The sequence below is a fragment of the Vicugna pacos genome, chromosome 35, assembly GCF_048564905.1.
Source record: "Vicugna pacos chromosome 35, VicPac4, whole genome shotgun sequence".
Taxonomy (NCBI): Eukaryota; Metazoa; Chordata; class Mammalia; order Artiodactyla; family Camelidae; genus Vicugna; species Vicugna pacos.
In genome coordinates, this window is record NC_133021.1 from 35,658,241 (window position 1) to 35,678,511 (window position 20,271).

At 55.1% G+C, this 20,271-nt stretch overlaps 1 protein-coding gene across 10 annotated transcripts in view; it reads left to right on the forward strand.

Moving 5' to 3' along the window:
* The window catches only part of DIP2C (disco interacting protein 2 homolog C), a 246,481-nt gene extending 230,724 nt beyond the window's left edge, over positions 1 to 15,757 (forward strand). For all 10 annotated transcript variants that reach the window (XM_072955125.1, XM_072955127.1, XM_072955128.1 and 7 more), the window contains 5 exons: positions 5,319 to 5,376; positions 6,664 to 6,738; positions 9,061 to 9,235; positions 10,391 to 10,514; positions 12,845 to 15,757. In XM_072955125.1, coding sequence (XP_072811226.1) covers positions 5,319 to 5,376; positions 6,664 to 6,738; positions 9,061 to 9,235; positions 10,391 to 10,514; positions 12,845 to 13,097 — 685 coding nt within the window. In that variant the 3' untranslated portion in view covers positions 13,098 to 15,757. The remainder of the gene's footprint in view (positions 1 to 5,318; positions 5,377 to 6,663; positions 6,739 to 9,060; positions 9,236 to 10,390; positions 10,515 to 12,844) is intronic.
* The last annotated feature ends 4,514 nt before the right edge of the window (positions 15,758 to 20,271 follow it).

Below are 20,271 nucleotides of genomic sequence, written 5' to 3' on the forward strand. Positions count from 1 at the left end.
TGCCGTGCAGATAGGGCTCATCCCCCAGGTCTTACTGACCCCCAGAGGTGTCGCTGCCAGGACATGCCCGCACTGGGTTTGTCCATGATTCTGAAGCCACTGTGGCGAGGGCCAGCACTGCTGCGGAGCAGGTGATGTGCCCTCGATGGTGACAATCCGCTGAGGGGCTGGCGGCCCCGGGAGGCGGGAGCGCTCACCCCCTTTGCCAAGAACCGGCTGCCCGGAGGGGCGAGCTGCACTCCTAGCCCAGAGGCCCCAGCCACCCTGTCTCCCTCAGTGCGGCCCGTGCTTCTGAGCGCCCCGCCTGCCTGCTGCTTGTGCGTGTCGCCGGCTCTTTCGGGAGACGCGTCTCTGCCTCTTTCTGTTGGAGTGGTTTTCTCGCTGTGGACGTCTGTCTTCTCGAGTGGATGCAGGGCCGCCTCTGAGTGAGTCCGGCACCCCCGCCCCTGCTCTCCCAGGACTGCTGACGCACTGCACCGTTTGCGTACTGACCAGAGAAGAAATTTCTTTTTCTTTTTTCACATCTGCCCTCCACCCTTGCCCCGGCCCCTCAGCAGCCCAGCCGGGAGATTCCTGCCATAGATGCTCCTGGTTTCCCACACTTCAGATGAGCTCTGCAGCTGAGACTCCGTGCGCCTGCCTGCGTCGGAGGCCAGGGTCAGCAGGGAAGGGCAGGAAGAGGGCAGGGAGGCCTGCTGGTCAGAGCAGCAGAGGCTGGCCAGCACACGGGGCCAGCAGCTCCCCTGCTGAAGGAGCCCGGGCCGTGGGCTCACCCCAGTGCTGACAAGAACCTTGAAGGGAGGGGCGTGGGTGTGGGTGCGGGTCGCAGCCCTGGGGGTTCACTCCCACCGTTGTGGCCTGAGTGGTCTGGTTCCATTCCTGACACCAGGTGCCCACTCAGAAGCCGTCCCCATCATAACGCGGCCACCAGAGCTACCTGGCAGGGGTTTGGAATGTCCTCAGGGAGTAGTGTCAGTGAGTGGACAGCCAGCAGAGTGGAGCTTGTCCAGAATGGCCCTCATTTTTGACAGTTTTTGCTCCCTGGCCTGACCGCCTGGCCTCTGCAGGACGCCTGGCCCACACGCTGGCTGACTGCCCACCCCCCAGAGGACAGCAGCCCCGCTTGGGGGCCTAGCCAGCCGTTACTGCCCCTTCCTCTTTCCTTCTCCCCTCTTCCCTCGCTCCTGCCCCTGCCTGCCCACCACCTGCCCAGCCAGCTTGGCCTTGTTTCTCTGTTGCTTCTCCGTCTGCAGCCAATTGCCAATGTCCAGAATCCCCAGTTGGCCAGCCAGCCCTTGGACACAGGCTTCTTCACTTAATCTGACTGCTCAGATCAGCCTAGTTTTATTTCAGTGTGACAGACAGGGCCTCCTGACCCCACAGGCTATGGAAGTCATCGTTCCCAGCATTGCCTTTTCCTGCGAGCATCACGTCTGTCTGAAAGCCGCTACGGGTGAAGCTCCGTAGATCCTAAGTACTGTTCAGGTGGTCATTGTGAGTGGTAACCTGCCCTAAACTGCATTACGCTACCTGGGGCATAGAGGAGTTTAAGTTCCTTTTAATTCTGTCTTAGTGCAGCCAGTGATCTACTTTTGCAGGTAACACCTTTAAGCCTATCAGCACACAGGCAGACCTCAGAGATACTGTGGGCTTGGTTCCAGGCCACCACAGTAAAGCAAGCACCGCAGTAAAGCAAGCACCGCAGTAAAGCGGGTCACGTGGTGGGGAGGGTAGAGCACATGGTTAGCAGGCACGAGGCCCTGGGTTCAGTCCTTGGTGCCTCCATTAAATAAGCAAATAAACCTAGTTACCTCCCCCCAAAAACACACAAACGTGAGTCACTCGAATGTTTTGGTTCCCCAGTGCATGTAAGTTACGTTTACACTATATGATAGTCTATTAAGTGTGTGATAGCATTATGTCTTTAAAAAAAAAGGCACACCCCTTAATTTTAAAATATCTTACTGCTAAAAGATGCTAATTATCATTTGAGCCTTCAGGGAGGAGTAATCTTTCTGCTAGTGGAGGGTCTTGCCTCAGTGTTGGTGTTTGCCTGACGGATCAGGATGGCGGTAGCTGAAGGCTGCGGTGGCTGTTTGCCACCGTAAGTGACTCTCCCTTTCAAGAACAGTTTCTCTGTAGCGTGCAGCATGCCTGATAGCGTTTCACCACAGAGCTTCTTCCAAATTTGAGTCCATTCTCTCAACCTTTGCTGCTGTTTCATCGACTTAGTTTTTGTAATATTCTCAATCTTTTGTTGTCATTCCAACAATCTCCACAAGGAGTAGCTTTCCTCTCAGGAAAACACTGTCTTTGCTCATCCATAAGAAGCAGCTCCTCGCCCACTCAAGTTGTGTCCTGAGATCAGAGCAGTTCGGTCACATCTTCAGGCTCTGCGCCCGGTTCTCATGCTGCTTCCGCCACATCTGCGGTAACTTTCTCCGCTGAAGTCCTCAGCCCCTGCAGGTCGTCCACAGCGGCTCCGATGAACTTCTTGCAAACCCCTGTGAATGCTGATGCTGTGACCTCTTCCCAGGAATCATGAATGTCCGTAGTGGCACCTAGGATTGTAAGCTCTCCCCAGAAGGTTCTCCACTGACTTTGCCCGGATCCATCAGCGGAATCACTGTCTGTGGCAGCTGGAGCCTCACAAAATATATTTTGTAAATAATGAGACTTGAAGTTGAAATGACCGCTTGCTCGTGGACTACAGAAAGAATATTGTGTTACAGGCACAAAAACAACATTTATGTCACTGTCCCTCTGCATCAGAGCTCTTGGGTGACCAGGCATGTTGTCGGTGAACAGTAATATTTTGAAAGGATTTTTTTTCTGTGAGCAGTAGGTCTCAACAGTTGGCTTAAAACATTCTGTAAACCATGTTGTAAACAAATGTGCTGTCATCCAGGCTTTGTGGTTCATTTGGAGGGCATAGGCAGAGCAGACGTAGCTTCATTCTCAAGGGCCCTAGGGCTTTTGGAATGGCCAGGAGCGTTGGCTCCTAGCAGGAGGGTCAGTCTGACCTGTGAAGCTTCGAGGCCAGACACAGACTTCTCTGCAGCTGTGGAAGTCCTAGATGGCATCTCCTTCCCACGTAAGGCTGTTTCATCTGCCTTGAAGATGTGTGGTTTAGTGCAGCACCATCGTGAGACCTGGGCGGGACCTAGGGCAGCGCTGCGGCGTCTGCCTCGGCTCTGGCTGCCTCACCTGCGCTCGTGTGTTGTGGAGACGGCCTCTCTCCTTGACCTCAGGGACAGCCTCTGCTGGCGTCAGCCTCCTTCCGCAGCGCCCTCCCCTCCCTCGGCCTCCATGGGGTTGGAGAGCCGGGGCCTGGCTCTGGGCGAGGCTTTGGCTGAGGGGCTGTGGCGGCTGGCTTGGTCTTCTGCCCATCTCAGCAGTAAGCGTGCTTGGCTTTGTTACCATTCGTGTGTTCACTTTTAATTTCCTTTGAGTACTTTTCCTTTGCATTCACAACTAGGCTAACTGGTGCAAGAGACCGAGCTTTCAGCTCATCTCGGCTTTCAGCGTGCCTTCCTCACTGAGCTTAATCATTTCTGGCTTTTCATTTAAAATGAGAAGCATGTGGCTTTTCCTTGAGAAGAGCGTCACTTGAACACTCCGAGGACATTACGGGTTATTAAGCGGCCTGATTTCGAGATCATCGCGTTTCAGGGAATAGGGAGGCCGTGCAGGGAGAGACAGCAGAACAGCCGACCAGTGGAACAGTCAGAGCAGATGACTTTTGTTAAGTTCACCATCTTACGTGGGCAAGTTCGTGGAGCCCCAATTACAGTAGTGACATCAAAGAGCACTGATTGCAGATCCCCATAACAAATACATATGATAATGAAAAGTTTGAAATATTGCCAAGAATTACTACCAAAATGCTACAGAGAAAAGAAGTGAGCAAATGCTTTTGGAAAAATGGCGCCTATAGACTTGATCAGCGTGGGGTTGTTGCAAACCTGCGACTCGTGAAAGAACGGTACCTGCAAAGCACGCTGACCCAAACGCGGGGGACGAGGGGCGCCTGTGTCTGGGCTTAAGTGGAGCAGACGCAGGTCGTTTTCCCTCGAGAGCCCTCCCCTCCCGCTGTCTGCAGCTGGGTCTTCCTTGGGACAAACACCGGGGGCTCAGTGGTTATCAGACCGCCAGATTTGCTGCAGGAAGCTCTTCCGCCCCGTCGCATCACTGCTGCAGCCGCCTGCCAGGCTTCCTCCGCTGCTCTTGTCTCAGCAACACGAGGCACCGCACGAAAGCCTAGGTGGGAGGCAGGGCGTCCTCTGCCTGGAAGTAAGACCTTTCTAGCTGCTGAGAGCTGGGAGCCCCACAGCGGCCCTCTGTCAGCACCTTGTCTGCCTGCCTGCCTCATGCCGACGTGGTCACCCACACCCTGGGGCCTCATGTTGCGTGGCCACCAAGCCCTGACTCTCGGGGGCCCCCCCTTCAGCAGCACTTGTCAGTTACGGGGGCAGATCTGTGCTGATACGAAGACCAGGTCACGGTGGTGCATTGACAGCCCTGCCCTCCGCCCTCTGCAGCCGGACGTTGCGGCCTGTCGGTGAAGGATCACATCACAGTCTCAACACAGCATGGCAGAGATGTAAAACCAGCCCTGGAGGCCACAGAACACCTGGCATAATGCAGCTGGGAAGGACTTGGCCACCTCAGGTTGTGACTGGCACCAGCGTCCTCTAGAGTTCTTAAAATTAACATTGAGTAGTTTTTTAATTGAGAAGAGGTTATTTTTTGAAGGTAGATTTTGCTGTCTGAATTGGCCTGTCCTCTCCCCGCTGGGCCCCACTGAGCCCGGTTTAGGAGGTGGATTCTATGCTGCTGCCTCTGAGGCCCCTCCTGTGGCTTGTGGTGGCAGGGCTATGACGTGTGGCTCCTCCCGTGGCCTGCAGAGGCAGGGCTGTGGCCTGGGGCCCCTCCCGTGGCCTGTGGTGGCAGGGCTGTAGGCTGTGAGTGCTTCAGGACCAGGAGTCACTATCACCAGGGGTGGCGGCTCTTTCAGGACCACAGTTCGTTCTGTGTCCTTGTTTTTTTCTCCCGCAGATACAGCCTTTCTGAGGGTTGGTGAATGAGGCTCTGTTCTCCGTGGCCTGTACAGTGGCCGTTTCCTGCCAGAGCACAGTTGCTCTCTGCTGTCCCTGCTTGTTCTCTGACTCCTGGCCTGTCTTTGGGTTGAGTTGTGCTCGCCCACAGATTTATGTTCCCCGTGCAGCTGCCAGGCTTCGGCCTGGAGCTGAGCGTGGAGGACGGGGCTGCACCGGCGCAGAGACACACTCAGTAACGCCCTCTGTTTCCCTTTGTAGAGTCCGCTTAGTAGAAAGAGGATCCCCTCATAGTTTGCCGCTAATGGAATCGGGAAAAGTAAGTATTGAAGGAAGCATATATATTTTCACAGAAACATGAGTCTTAATTTCTGAGCTTTAAAAATTTAAGAAAAATATTACGGAATTTTTTTCCCAAAAAGTTTTCTTTAATGTAATATCTCAGGACTGATTTTGGCCATGAGCACAGAAATTCAGAATTACAATGTTTTAAATGAGTCAGTTTTCCTTCGTGTGAAGGACATCACCGGGCTGGCACCTCTATCTTATTCTGCTCCACGTGGCCACTCCACCCAAGGGAGCCTCGGGGTCTGAAGTGGCCTGGCTTCCTTCCCACGGTCCTGCAGCAAGAGGGGCAGGAAAAGGAGGAGCAGGAGGGGCAGGCTGTCAGGAAGTTCCCTCACACTTAAGTACCACTGGGCATGGTCACGCCCAGCTGGCAGGAAGGCTGGGGGTCCTGTGCCGGTTCTGAACACCCGGGGGCCTGGCTGAAATTCAGGGTGTGGCTCCCTGTGGAAGCACAGTGAAGACCGGGGGTGGGGGTTACCAGGGACAGCCAGTAGTCCTGCCGCAGTGGTGGCATCGTGTGCAGAACTAAAGGGCAAGGAGCAGACCTAAGCCTCAGTGAAGACTCTTTTGGAGCCAGTTGTCCGACTTCTCCACTTGACATGGTTCTGAAAGCGTCTTCTGCTGTTCTGGACCTTTTATAGTCTGTCTGCCTGACCACCCATCAGAATTCTTGGTTCTGAGTTGGCTCTAGGGTAGAGCTCAGCCTGGTGGGCCGCTAGTCAGACAGGTTCCCAGGGCTTTCTCCGCAGATGTCTCCGTGGACCTCGACCACGCGGCGTTACTTTGCCAAACCGAGACGGCTTGTGTTCTGAATTTCCAGAAGCAGCTCTCACTTCCTGCGAAATATGGTTTCAATAGAATTCAGAGCACTTCCAAGCTAACTTTCCTTTAAGAAGGCGGTGCTTAATGTCAACATCACGCTGGAAGACATTCACGGCGGGAGAAGTGGGTGGTGTGGTGAAGAGACGGAGCTGGACGTGGTGCCCCAGGCCACGTGGCAGTGACGCCTCTGAGTCCTGGTCTGCAAGCATCGAGCTGTGTTAAATTATATCATTTGTCATGTTTTTGTTCAAATTCTTAATTTTAGGATCACTTTAACACAGGCTCTCTCATTGTAAGTGTTTTGTGTGATTCCGTCATGCTGTGTATGTGATTTAGAGCCATCTACCTTCCAAACCGTTTTAGAAAGGCAAACAGGCACGTGGCATGAAGACATCCCCATCTGTCCTTCCACTGACGAGAACGTTCTCCCACGCAGATCCTGCCGGGTGTTCGGATCATAATTGCCAACCCGGAAACGAAAGGGCCGTTGGGAGACTCGCACCTGGGTGAGGTGAGTGAGGGGCCCGTGAGCTTTCCGGGTTACGGGGCAGAAGCTTCTTGAGGGGTATAATTCCCTTCAAAGACTTGAGAGAAGAGAAGACAGCGTGTGGACTGAGGTTTGCCTCCTCTGCTGTGACAGCCTCCTCGGGAACACGGCGGAGTAGTGTGTGGAGGGGGTCGGGCCACCACCTAGGGTCACAGCCGTGTCCACAGCAGTGGCAGGCGGGCGACAGCAGGGGTTTATTTGGGTCAGAAGGTCACTTCCGCTCGCCTTCCCGTCTCCAGCCAGCCATGTCATGCTTCTGCCTTCTCCAAGGTTCTCCACTCTCCCTGGTTAACTTGCTTCTTCCAACACATCTGCCTTCCCCTCCGTTTTCCCCTCCAAGGCCAAGCACACAGCGACCCTCCTGCCAGACCTCCTCCCAGGGCCACCCGCTGTGTGGCCAGCTTCCCCCTCCTTGACCCCTTGCCGCCACACACAAAACGCAGCCGCAGCTGGCATCCCACTGTCTTCCCGAACAGCAGCCCCGCTGCCGTGGGCGCCGGGCGCAGTGGGTGGAGGAGTGAGGACGTGAGGGGGCCGGGTTCTGCCCGCCGCACCCTCTCCACACCCTGTCTTCTTGGGCTGATTCTGGGCTCTCACTTGACTCGACTCTGCCCATGTGACAAGCAGAACTGAGATGATAATTCCTAAATGAGGTCTGTACAGAGTTTTTCCTCTAAACCCCTTCCTAAGAGTGAAAATGGGCTGTAGCCCCTGCTGTCCTCACGGTGGGCAGCCTCGCCGGGGCCTGAGAGCCATGTGCTGGGGAATCCCCTTCACTCAATGGGAGACCTTGTGTCTGAGAGCAGAGACAGTGTTCACCCTCCTTGTTGGATGCAGGGCTTCCTTCCTGTTGACTCTGCTCCGCGGGGCATGGGGTGCACAGTCCAGACCGGCCCCTCTGACCACACTGCACACACGGCGGCTGTAGGGCGTTTCAGGGGCGAGGCGGCGTAGCTGGTGCCTCGGTCGGCACTCAGTGTCAGCATGTTTCCTTCTTGTTTCCTCAAATACCACACTTGGGCATTGTGGTTCCCTGTTTGGTTTTTTTTTTTAATGTTTTTTTTTGTTTTGTTTCATTTTTGCTTGTTTTTTAGTTTTTTTTTTTATTGAGGTGTAGTCAGCTTACAATGTTGTGTAAATTCTTGGTGTACAACACAGTATCGTACATGGATATACATATATTCATTTTCATATTCTTTTTCACTGTAAGCGGTTACAAGATATTGAATATATTTGCCTGTGCTCTGCAGTATAACCTTGTTTATCTATTTTATATACCAGTCAGTATCTGCAAATCTCGAACTCCCAGTTTATCCCTTTCCAACCCCCTCCCCTCTGGCAACCATAAGTCTGTATTCTATGTCTGTGAGTCTGTTTCTGTTTTATGTATAAGTTCATTTGTCTTTTTTTTTTTTTTAGACTGCACATATGAGTGAGACGGTATTTTTCTTTCTCTTTCTGGCTTATTACTTCATTTAGAATGACATTCTCCAGGGCCATCCATGTTGCTGCAAATAGCATTGTTTTATCATTTTTATGGCTGAGTAGTATTCCATTGTATAAATATACCACAACTTCTTTATCCAGTCATCTATTGATGAACATTTAGGCTGTTTCCATGTCTTGGCTACTGTAAGTAGTGCTGCTGTGAACATTGGGGTGCAGGTGTCTTTTTGAATTAGGAGTTCCTCTCCCAGGAGTGGGATTGCTGGGTCATATGGTAAGTCCAATTTAGTCTTTTGAGAAATCTCCATACTGTTTTCCATAATGGCTGCACCAAACTGCATTCCTACCAGCAGTGTGGGCGGGTTCCCTGTTTTTTGATGTTACGTGCTTTCCCTCCTGGTTTGTTTCTGTCGTGTTGTTTTATTACAACGTATTTACAAAAGTATGCAGACCAGGTGAAAGGGAAAAATAAATCATAAAACTCTTCAACATTTTTCGAGGCTGCTTTTTAGAAACAGTCACTTCATTTGAATAAATACAAGGAAGCTCACACAGCTCTGTCCGTTGGCTGTGTTCGGTTTGAAAGCCCCCAGGCAGTCTGCTCTAATGGAGCTCTCCATAGGCCGTGCTTAGTTGTTTGCTCAGCCATGAGCTTGCTCTCCCGCCTTCTTTTCAGTAAACTCTGTGGCTCCAGTGTCCCCTAGAAACCCGAATGCCTCGTTATCGCAGGCCAGGGCACTTTCAGTAGCTCGGGACGTGGTCTGCTGAGCTATACTAGTCGTTCCTGCCCTGGCCACCACTCGAGTTACCTTATCCAGTTGTGTTTTGCTTCCTCAACAGATCTGGGTTCACAGTGCCCACAACGCCAGTGGTTATTTCACTATTTATGGAGATGAATCCCTCCAGTCAGATCACTTCAACTCAAGATTAAGTTTTGGAGACACACAGACAGTCTGGGCACGAACAGGCTATTTGGGGTTCCTGCGGAGAACTGAACTCACTGATGCAAATGGAGGTGAGAGTCCAGACAGGCTGCAGAAAGGTCCCCAGACCCTGGTAATCCATCTGGGGTTTGGGGTTCCCTTCCCAAGCTCTGGGCCCGGCCCGTGTCCACGGAGGAGCGGCAGCTCGGAGGAGCTGGCACCAGGCACAGGTGGTACTTGGAGCAGAAAGTCTTTGCTGATTCTGGAATCCCTTCTCCGCTCCTTATTCTACCAAAAGCAGAGGCAAGACTTGGGTATTTGACAGGAATGGGGGCTGAGGTTTCTTGGTGAGACCCGCCATACCCGAACCCCAGGAGACGAGCTTCTAGACGTCAGAGAGGCCCCCTGACCCACCTGCGAGGGGGCGGCTGCACTAACCTGGCCGAACCGGCATGAATTTAGGGGAAAGGTACAGAAACATTCAGGCATTTCCAATCTGGGAAAGTCGTGGACTGTTTTATTTGAGGTTGCTGTCACAGCTCCTTGAAGAACCAAGCTTGGAGACACCCAGACCCCCCAGGAGACAGGGCAGGTCTCGTCCTGCAGAGCCCAGTGGCTGGACCGGTGGGCTCCCCGCCGCCACCCTGGTCAGAAGCCAGCAAGTAAACGCTTCCATCTCATCTGACTTCAACTGGAAAATATTTATTTTCTGGTGTTTTCTATGCCGGTCACTTCTCCCAGCCCCGCCCTGCCACACTCACCACCGTGAAGAGTAAGGAAAGACGTTCAGACTGCATGTTGTCATTACCCCAAGTCTGAACGACTGATGAGAATCAGCGTGACAGCCGCACGAGCTCAGGGAAGCTTTGTGCTCGCACATTCTTGGGGACTGCGCGCTCTTTTCCCGCTCAGACTTAAGGCCTCGTGTGACGGAAGCAGAGGGGTGGGCGGAGTCTTGGCTGCACCGTGTCTTCAGCCTGTGACCCTGGGGTGCGGGGCCACTGAGGGGTGGCTGGTGGCAGCCGACAGCAGCACGGGGGACGGGGACGTGCAGGTGGAGCCAGGGCCCAGGGCCTGCTCCTGCAAGCCTCAGGCTGTAGGGGCCCTGGTGGGGGGACGCCGTGTCCGAGCTCAGCCGTCTTCTCTTTGCGTCTCTTTTGCGTTTGGGGCAAGTGTTCATCTTTTTCTTTTTAAGTGGCTTGAGCGGCACTGTGGTGATGCTCACGTGGTTTCTGTCCCCTGAGCAGAGCGCCACGACGCCCTCTATGTGGTGGGGGCCCTGGATGAGGCCATGGAGCTGCGCGGCATGAGGTACCACCCGATAGACATCGAGACCTCGGTCATCAGAGCACACAAGAGCGTCACAGAATGGTGAGGCGCGGCAGCTGGCCCAAGGCACGGGGTCCTGGGGGTCAGGCTTCCCAGGGGGAGCCACACCTCGAGGGGTCAGGAGCAGCTGGAAGGAGCCCTCCTGGTCATTCGGTGCTTTTCCGGCCGGGCAGCGTTTCCAGGAAGCCATGTTGGCGTTTACTTGGTTTTCTGTTAAGGAAAGCATTCTGTAGGGGAAAACAGACTGCATTCATACATGACAGGCACGGGAAATGCCACATGAGACTGCCCATGTGGGGAGCATAGCCCCAGCGAGCCTGAGGCCCCAGGAGAGGCCGTGTTCCCTGGCGTCACGGGCCGTGGGTGACAAGTCGCCCATCTCAGCCTCCCCTGGGGGCAAGAGGTCTGGGGGGCCTGGTTCACCCCTGGGCTGGGCTCTGTTCCTCCCCTTCCCCGGCCATTTGGCTGGCTGTGATGTGCACGTGGGCCCAGACTGTGGGCCGGCCTGAAGGCTACAGTGTGACCACCTTCTCGGGTCCCTCTTATGCAACGTTTGAGGATGAAAGGTGGCTGCGGTTGTTGGGTACAGGCCTGTTTGCTCCCGTGGTCCCTGAGCCGGCAGAGGCCTGGTGGAGACGGTCTGCACACCAGGGCAGGATCCCGGCAGGGCACCGTCTGAATCTCGGAAGCAGCCTTCCTAGTGGGTGGGCTGGTCCAGGAGCGGGGGCAGCATCTCGTCACTGAATGCAGGCGGGTGCCTGTGGCCACACTGAGCTGCGCACAGGCCTTGTTGGACAGGGGTCCGAGGGGAATGGGCAAGCTTCAGAGCTGGCGGCGACCTGTTTTTCAGAACAGGCAGGCCGGGGCTGGTTTGAAACATGAGCTCCCAGCTGCCAAAGCAGCCTGTCCACCTGAGTGAACGCGGAGACAATGGGAGCCCAGCCCAGAAACGGGCAAGGCGAGGGCCCGCCGCCTCGGTACCTGTCCCGGTAGCTGCAAATACCAGTCACAGCCTCGTGTGCTGTGTTTTTAGGAAAATAAGCCTGACTGGCTTGCATTCCTCCCTCAGGTACTTTCTGTCTAGTTGTAAAAGTGTTATTTCCAGTTTAAAAGTGTGCGGCAGAGGCACCCCTCGTGGGTTCCTTGTGTCTGTTCTGAGTGTCACTGCTGTCCCTGCCGTGAGGCCTCTGCCTCATCTGTTCCCCTGTGGCCCCAGGAGGAACGGAGAGCCATGGTTTTGTTGCGACAGGCTTCAATCCGTTCGTTGGTTTCTGTGCAGCAGAGCTGCTCTGTTGACATTTCCCTCCCACCCCGCCAGTGATGTCTGCGTCAGCTTGTCAGCTCGCGTGGAAAGAAAGTGGCAGTGACAGCCTTTGGCTTCTTGGCAGACCTCCTCCTCTGCACCACGGAATCCAAGCCCATCCAGATGTGGTGCGATGGATTCACGTGCCAGAATAAGGCTGCCCGGGGGGCTGAGAGTGACACGTGTGGGCGCTCGAGGGCGTCCCCATGCCCGGGGCTCGTGTCCTGGGACGGTGCTGGAGCAGCTCTCAGCAGGTCCTTCCCTCGGGTGTACACGCACGTCCCAAAGCTAAGCCCAGAGCGAGGGGTCTGTTGGACACGTTCTGCAGCGTTTACCTGTGTGTAGGGGCCAGGCTGAACAAAATACGTGTCTTCTCCTAGTAGACGTCCTTGCACGCTTCAGAAGTGCTTTCCCAAGTGCTTCCTGCCCGTGAGGAGGAACCTCCTATGTGTCTGGCGAGTGAAAGCAAGTCCCAGTGCCCCTGTGGGGTCCCAGCGCCCCTGTGGGGTGCGGGGCAGGGCCTCTGTGAGGTTCCGTGGCTTTGCAATGTGAAGCGCAGGTCCAGGCTTCTACAAACAGCAGACACGATACTGCCGTGGCCCTCCCACTGAAAGACCCAGGGAGGACACTTCTGGGTGCGTCTCTGACGTCTTCTAGGAGCTATCCCCCACGTGCAGCTTGCCTCGTCCTTAATTCAGTGCTTCAAGCAGTGATCGGTTCCATGCTCTGTGCTTGTGGTGACGGCTGAGCGGTCTGAGCTGGCGTGGCCGGCCTGAGGGCCAGCGTTCACCTCCTGCTGTCTTCTCTTGTGGCACAGGCGAGTCAGCCCCAGCCCCAGCCCCAGCCGTCCCCCCATCCTGCCAACCAGGGCACAGGACAGACTACTTGCGTGCGGACCCGGGAGGGCGGGGCGGGGCTGTGCCAGGGTGATGCCCGAGCCGGCTGGTAGGGGGTGTGGAGACGGTCGGGGGCCAGCAGGCCTGAGGAGGCCCAGTGCTCAGGCAGGTCCGCAAAGAGCCAGGTGGTTGCGAGCCCCCCTGCACAGTGATGGCTTCTTTCTCTCTTCCAGTGCTGTGTTCACCTGGACGAACCTGCTGGTGGTGGTGGTGGAGCTGGACGGGTCCGAGCAGGAAGCCCTGGACCTGGTGCCCCTGGTGACCAACGTGGTGCTGGAGGAGCACTACCTGGTGGTGGGGGTGGTGGTGGTGGTGGACATCGGCGTCATCCCCATCAACTCCCGGGGGGAGAAGCAGCGCATGCACCTGCGGGACGGCTTCCTGGCCGACCAGCTGGACCCCATCTACGTGGCCTACAACATGTAGACTCCCGAGACGCACGCAGGCTCCTGGACCGGAGCCTCAGCCTCGCGCTGGGAGCTCCTAGCGCCCTGGTGGGCACCGGGATGAGACATGGGACGTGAAGTTGGCGCAGAAGGACTTTGCGTTGCTGCCTTCAGTTTGTTGGAAAAGCCCATTTCAAAACTTTTTTTCCTTTTTTTTTTTAATTATTGGATAATAAGTGCTTTCTTCGTAAACGTGGTATTTTGTTAAGCCAAAATAGCAATTAAAACATTCTGCCCTCCCGATGGGTTCTTTTAAGCAGTTTATGTAGTGTGACAAAGAATTGTTTTCTCTGTTTTAATGGTCATAATATCTTAATGACATGGACCTGCTACTATTTAAGCCATTGCTAGAGCTCATCCTTCTAGGAAAGTCTGTTGAGGTACGAGTACACCTTCCAATTAGCTTTTAGCAGCTTCCTGTCAGAAACGTGCTGAGGAAACAGGCTGATACGCGGCCTGTGAAGTTAGCATAGAGTGAGACGTTATAAATACGGTGAATTTCGGCAGTTACCTTGCAGATATCTTTGTACTAAACTAAAAAGATAAAATAAGTTAACTTCATATGTAATTATGTACAAAACGTTTAATTTATTTTGATCTCTTTAGAAGTATAACAGAGAAAACATTCAAGAATATTAAAGTCTTGTAATGTTTGCTAATATAAAAAGTGTTGTATTATCTTGCGTGGATAGCATCCCAGCAGATATATATGAAATATAAATTCACTAAGAACAAAGGAGATTTTAAAGTTTAAAACGCAGAGCCTGTCACTTGCATGGTGTCCCTCACTGCACTGTAGATCCAGAGACTCGCCCCCCTGGCTGATGGGAGCGCGAGAGCGGTCCTGCGGCCGGGGCCCAGCCTGTGCGCTCCTCGCAGAGCCAGAGCCCCGCCGGTGAAGGGGCCACCTCTCCCGGTGGGGACTGGCGCTGACTGTGCACCTTCCCTCCGCGCTGGCCTGGGAGGCGGGTGGCGAACAGCACGTTCTCGGCTGCAAGACTCCGTTGTACGATGTTTCCGTCACTCCTGTTACTGTCGCCCTTCTGGTCCTCGGTATGGAAAGGAATGTCACCCTGCGCTGGTGTGTGTTGATTCCCTCAGATGGCCTCTGTGTGGAGTGGACAGTGTCCGCACGGCCAGGTCTCCGCAGCTCCCGAGCCAGTGTGACTGCCGGGGAGCCACTGGCAGGAGCCGGAGGGCCCCGCCGCCCCCTCACCTCCGCCGAGACACGCTCCTCTTGCTGCTGCCGCCGCCGCCTCACACGGCTGTCAGAGCCCCTCGCTCTGGATGCAACTGGCATCTGTGTCCCGCCGAGGAGAGGAATCTGCAGTCCGAGCAAGCCTGACCCTCCGGCTGTCCCGGCGTGACGGCGGGCCGCATGGTGGCAGTGGGCCGTGCGGTGGTCTCTGTCGGCCTTTGCTCTGTGTGCTGGCAGCGAGCCCTTTGTTGCGACGAGTTTTGTTTGACTTCTGAGACCCAAGGCTAGTTGTTGTTGGAAGTTTAAGTGACATTTTTTTTTTAATTTGTCTGCATGTGGGGCGCACCCCTCCATCTCCACAAAGCATTTGAGTTTTAAGACGTTGTTGGGCTTCATTGCTGTGTGTGAATATTTCTCCACATGCTTCAGATACACATTCCTAAAGGCTCTGTTTCCCAAGAGGGTGCCCCGCCACACACAGACGAGACACGTTCACACGCCCACCGAGCGAGAGGGGAGGGTCGAGGTTTCGGATCAGACACCGATGAGGAAACACAGCCGCGGGGGACCCCGCAGTCCAGCGAGGTGGCGTGAGGGCCGTTGGTGACGTCCTGTCATCCTGTCAGCGCTGAGGTCCAGAGGGCCTCAAGTTCTGGGGTTACTGGGATTCGAGTTCTGTTGTGCGAGAAAAAGGGAAGGAGACGCTGAGTACCACCCGCTTCAGCAATAAAGGAGGACCGTCTGTGTGGCAGTTGTGCCGTGGACCAGCCACTCGAGGGAGCGTCACCAGTGTTTGTCTTGTGACCTTGTGCTTCTGATGTCAGACAGAGCCGTGCCGTCGGCCTGCACAGGAGAGGGTGGACAGTGATCTTGGAAGCTCCGACCAGCCCGACAGGCGGTTTCCTCATGGTGCTTGTTTACTGTATCTAATCCTGCTCGACACTTTACCGGAGGGGAACTCCCTTTACCAGGGGCAGGCTGGCAGCGTTGCTGCATAGAGCGTGGTGCCTGGTCAGAGAGGTTCATGCACTCAGCCAATCGCAGTCTCAAACAGAACCCCCATGTGCGAAGGACAGCAGCCTTCTCGTGTGTTAAACGCCAGTGAGCTTTGTGCATCTGTGATGACGCCTGTTTTATATTCAGATGAACAAATAAAAGCTTTTATTTTTGTTGCTCTGAAAATAGCGGTTTCTTAATTGGTCCCCTGGAAAACTGGGCAGCTTCCATCCCAGGAAGGAGGCGACTCCTCCCGGGAAATGTACCTGACTCTGTTTACATAATCTGTTGCGTTACTTATCAGTACAGATGATCACACTTTGAACAATGTTTAAATTTTGATGTGGGCATTTATTGCTAAAAAAATTCCTATGGCAACAAATGTTTTGTGAAATGTTTTTTTTTAATTCTTTTAAATATATCTAAATATATTTGTTCACATTTGCTGCAAGTGTACAGCTTATTGGTGACTTGTAGGGACAAAGAGTAAGTGTGAGTCCGGTGTGCAAATCCTTTCTGTCAGCTCTTGGCAAGAAGCTCCCGTGTCGGGACATAGGTCTCGCTGACTGTTCCCACCCAGATTGTCTTTGGTTTTGTCTTGGCTTCGTCTTTTGGAAAGCATTTAACGGGGTTAACGGACTTCCAGCCTAATGGTTAGAAAAGGACGTTTTGTACACATGAAAACTGGTAGAACCGAAGTTCTGTGCACAGATCACCAGGCCTAACCTAAGTGCTTGTATTCAAACTCCTCTTGTCCCCTGCCCCCGACTCCTGTCCCGGCCTGTCCCACACCAATTAGGGGTGTGAAAGGGGGGTCACTGAGTGACTCAGAACACTGCGGACATAGGACTGCCCCGCGTGGCGTGCTTTGGGCAGCGTGTGTGTGTGTGCGCGTGTGTGGTTTCTTCCCTGGCGCTGAGGTCTTGGGGCACAGTCAGGAGTCGGTGGGCTGGTCGATCATCATTCTGGGTCTTACTGTCCTCGCTGACGTCTTGGTGCCCTGAGCCGGGTGGTCTGCCCACCGCGAGGGACCTGGTGACTCTGCTCCTGAGGAGAGAAGTCCTGCTCCCTTAACACCCACGTATTCTGTGACTTGTGGCCTCTACTTAACATCTTCTCGGCAGAACCCACACCCCCGGCCCCCACGGATGGGTTTACCCCGTGCTTTCTCCCTCCCTCAGGCGGGCACACTGGGTCCCGTCCAGCAGTCTACCTCTTACTGTCTTTCAGTTTTTAAGGTTAATCTGTAAACGAAGAAACTCGGAGAGACGGAGAGACCTGGGCGGCTGTGCCGTTCTGGGCAGTGCTCACCCCGGTTGGCTCCCCCGGTTGCTGTGGTCTCGGTGACCCCTTGGTTCCTCCCCACCGGGCTGGGACCCTCGAGGGTGGAGGGGTGTGGCCTGCACCTGGGCTGGCACACAGCTGGCCCCCTCTGCAGCTGGGCCAGTGGCCTCCCCAGTGGCCATCGTGCTGGAAGGCAGGCCTGGAGGAGCCGGAGACCCAGGAGGGGCTGGCAGGGCTCAGGAGAAGAGTAGAAAGTGAAGCGAGAAGGCAGGCGGTGCTGGCGGCCTATGCACAGGGAGGGAGGCCTGGTCTTGGCCCTGCTGCTGGGTTGCTCTGTTCTCTGATGTCATGCTGACGTGTGGTGACCGTCCCTGCACCGTCTGGCCTCTGGCCGGGGGCTGGGGGACCGGTGGGGAACAGGGTGTGTGTTATCTGCCTGCCTCACATGGTGCCTGGCCCAGGGCGGGCGTTCAGGAGATGCAAGTAAGGGACCTGGGGCGCTGGGACCAGAGGGCAGGTGTCCCCCGAGCACCATGGTCCCCATAGCTCTCCCCGGGCCGAGCCCCGGAGGATGTGGTCAGAGCCCGCACCCCAGCTGGTGCCCAAGGAAGGACGAATGGACCCAGAGCTGGCGTGACCCTGCCTGCCGGAGGAACGTTGTCCAGTGGCCAGACGCACCTGCGCCTCGTCGGGTCACCCTCAGGAGACTGACGTAGACTCACAGGGAGGGGACAGGGACCCTGCCCTGCCCACCGTCAGACAGGCCTCCCGCAGGGCCGGCGGCATCAAGGGTGTTGGAGCTGGAGAGCATGCGCCAGCTGTGCACCTCCGGCTGGTGCAAGCCAGCAGCAGCCTCTCTGAGACAAGAGCTCTCCCCGCTTGTCAGACCCGTGCGACTTGTGTGATCACTGCGGGGTGTCCTGGATGGAAACCGGGGCCGTGCGCCACCAGCCCACTGTTCCTGGAGGTGGGACGGGGGCTGGGTGATGGGCTTTGGGGTTCGTTCGGTTAAGAGTGCATGAGGGCAGGTAACAGGGCGTGTGAGGGCTCAACCAGATCATCACCAGCCTGCTGAGGCCAGGGTGACAGATGTGTATGAAGGGCCAGGTGGCTTCTGTCTGAATCACTCAGTTCTGTTGCTGTGACGCAGGCGCAGCCCTCAGATAAGTGAGCAAGGATCTGGTCGTGTAGAACCTTACTTGTGGGCACAGAAGTGGGAGCTTCGTGTAATTTTCCCCTTGTGAAATGTCATTCTATGGATTTCTCAAACAGTTTGGAAGTGTAAATGCTATTTTTAGCTTGCGGGCTCTATAAAAATAGGTAGTAGCTGGATTTGGCCAGATCTGGGCTTGTAGTTTGCTGGCTCCTGTTCTGAGACACACAAGGAGAAAGGCAAACTTTGGAGAATTAACTTCTGACGCTGACTTTCTTTTCAAAAAGAATTGGTTTGAGTCTGATAGTTTGAGCTTTAAATTTTTAAATTTTTCAACTTCTGTCTCGTCCGTTTATTCAGTCAACAAGTATTTGAGCACCAACCTGGGTAGTTGCTGGGATGAACTGGGCGAGGCGTCCACTCCTCGTCTGGGTTCGTGTCCAGCAAGGGCAGTGAGGCCTGAGCAGGCCTCCGGCTCCGAGCCAGAGGCTGGGGCTTAGTCCTGGTCTCACGTCAGCTTTCCTGTCCCCGTGAAGAGGGGTTGAGACAAGGCGACCCCAAAGACCTCACTTCCCTGCGCACACTGTTCTCCAGACTAACCTTCCGGCAGAATGTGACTGTGAGGCCAGCAACCCGTTTACCTGCCGTGACCAGCCTGCCTCCAGGCGCAGCAGCGGGCTGTGCGGGTAGGACCAGCTTGTGTGCCCCTCACGGGGTGGGGGCGGGGGCGCCTCGGGGGTCAGGGCGTCGCTCTGCCATCTACCCTGTCAGGCTGCTGGGGTCTCAAAAAGTCAAGGCGACAGGCGCAGCCTCTCCCTCCTCCCCGTGTGACGTCAGAGGAGGGGTTTCTGGCGTCCTGGCCCAAACAGGATAACCCGGTGCTCCAATTTCCTGAAGTCGACACCAAAGTCCCCAGGATGCCCGGATTCTTTTTAAACAGAATTGTCCTTAGTGCCTGACTGATCATCCATCAGGAGAGGCCAGCACGTTTGCTCTTAGTTTCTAACTAGCAAAAGCTGCGAGATGTGAGGAAAAACACTGCAGCAGCTATTTAGAGAACCCCTAGTTCTCTGTAATGTGAGTGATTAAACCCTCCATTTGGTCTGTTTAGAGTCCAAGTCAAATATTCAGGTGTCAACATGTTAATAGATGTTTCGTTCGTCGTGTGACAGGACGGCCTGCGGAGGACGGTTTGCCGCAGGGAGGGCCTTCTCCCCGTGGCCACCTCTGTTTTCCAGACGTCTCTGTTCCAGGAAACATCCTAGCACCTGTTTGTCCGCGGAACAAGGATGACAAGTCCATTTGGTGACCTTTAAGGAGCGCCCGCTGTGTTGGCAGCACGTGACTGGGGAGGGGCAGGGTCCAGGAGGCACGGGGCCTGATGGAGCTGGTGGTAGACAGCGCGGGGTCTGGTGCCGTCAGGAGCGTCACGCCTGGAGGAGGGAGGAAGCATCCCAGCCACTTGCGCACGCCCCCCACCGCTGATGGTCTGGGCTGCTGGGAAAACCCAAATCGGCATTTTGAAGAAGATGTCACGTTTGGAACAGGTGATCCAGTCACGTGGTCCCAGCACGGACGTCACGCTTCCAGTCTTGTCCCTGCCCCCAGCCCCATCCGTGCCAGGCCACCACTTCTGCCGGTTGCTGCTGTGTCTCTGTGTGGACACAAGCCAGTTCGGACCTTCCCCTCCTTCTAACCCAAAGGAAGCCTGCCGTGTGCTCGGTTCTTCAACGGTTATCACAGAGAGTGGCTGTTTTCAAAAAGGCAGCACAGTCTTCCTTCTGCCCTGACTCCATTCCTGTTGGTGGAACTTGGCCTTTTTCCAGTCGCGTTTTGTTACAACCAAAGCAGTGCATTCCCTGTGTGGGCAGGCGTGTCTGATGCACAGCCTTCCGGACGTGGGCTGGTGAGTCGGGAGCCGTGTCCGTCACTCGCAGGTGTGGCCAGGGCGTCCACGTCCATCTTTCACTTGCCCCTTAAACTATGAACTTGTCAGGAAATACTGTGAATGATTTTTAAAAGACAAAAAAAAAAATTATCGGATGTCCTGTCCAGCTCACCTGTCCGGGTTCTCTGCCTTTCACTGGCTTCGAGCTACTTTGCAACCTGTCAGCTGCAGAAAGCTGACAGTAATACGAGTTGTTCTTGCCCGCAGGACTGCGGGTTGTCCCCCTGTGGGCAGACCTCTTTCCCTCCGCTGGTAACTTCGCCTCAGAGTTCCTTGTTCTCTGTGTCTGGGGTGTTCTTAGAACCCTCCTCTGCACCAGCCGTGACGCCCTGCCTCCTCCCTGGGGGCGGAGTGTGCGCTTCGGTGCGTGTCTGCTGTGTGTCTGTCTGGGAGTCGTGGTGGCTGTGCCTCTGGCTTTGTCCGCTCCCTCTTGACGGCTGTGACTGCTGGTGAGGGAGATCGGCCCTTTGCGACGCGCTGAGGTGTGTCTTCCCGTTCTGCCCCTCTTCCTCACACTTGCTTGTTTGCCGTGCTGAGCTCTTGCGAGCGTTTTCATTTTCACGTGGCTGAATTTA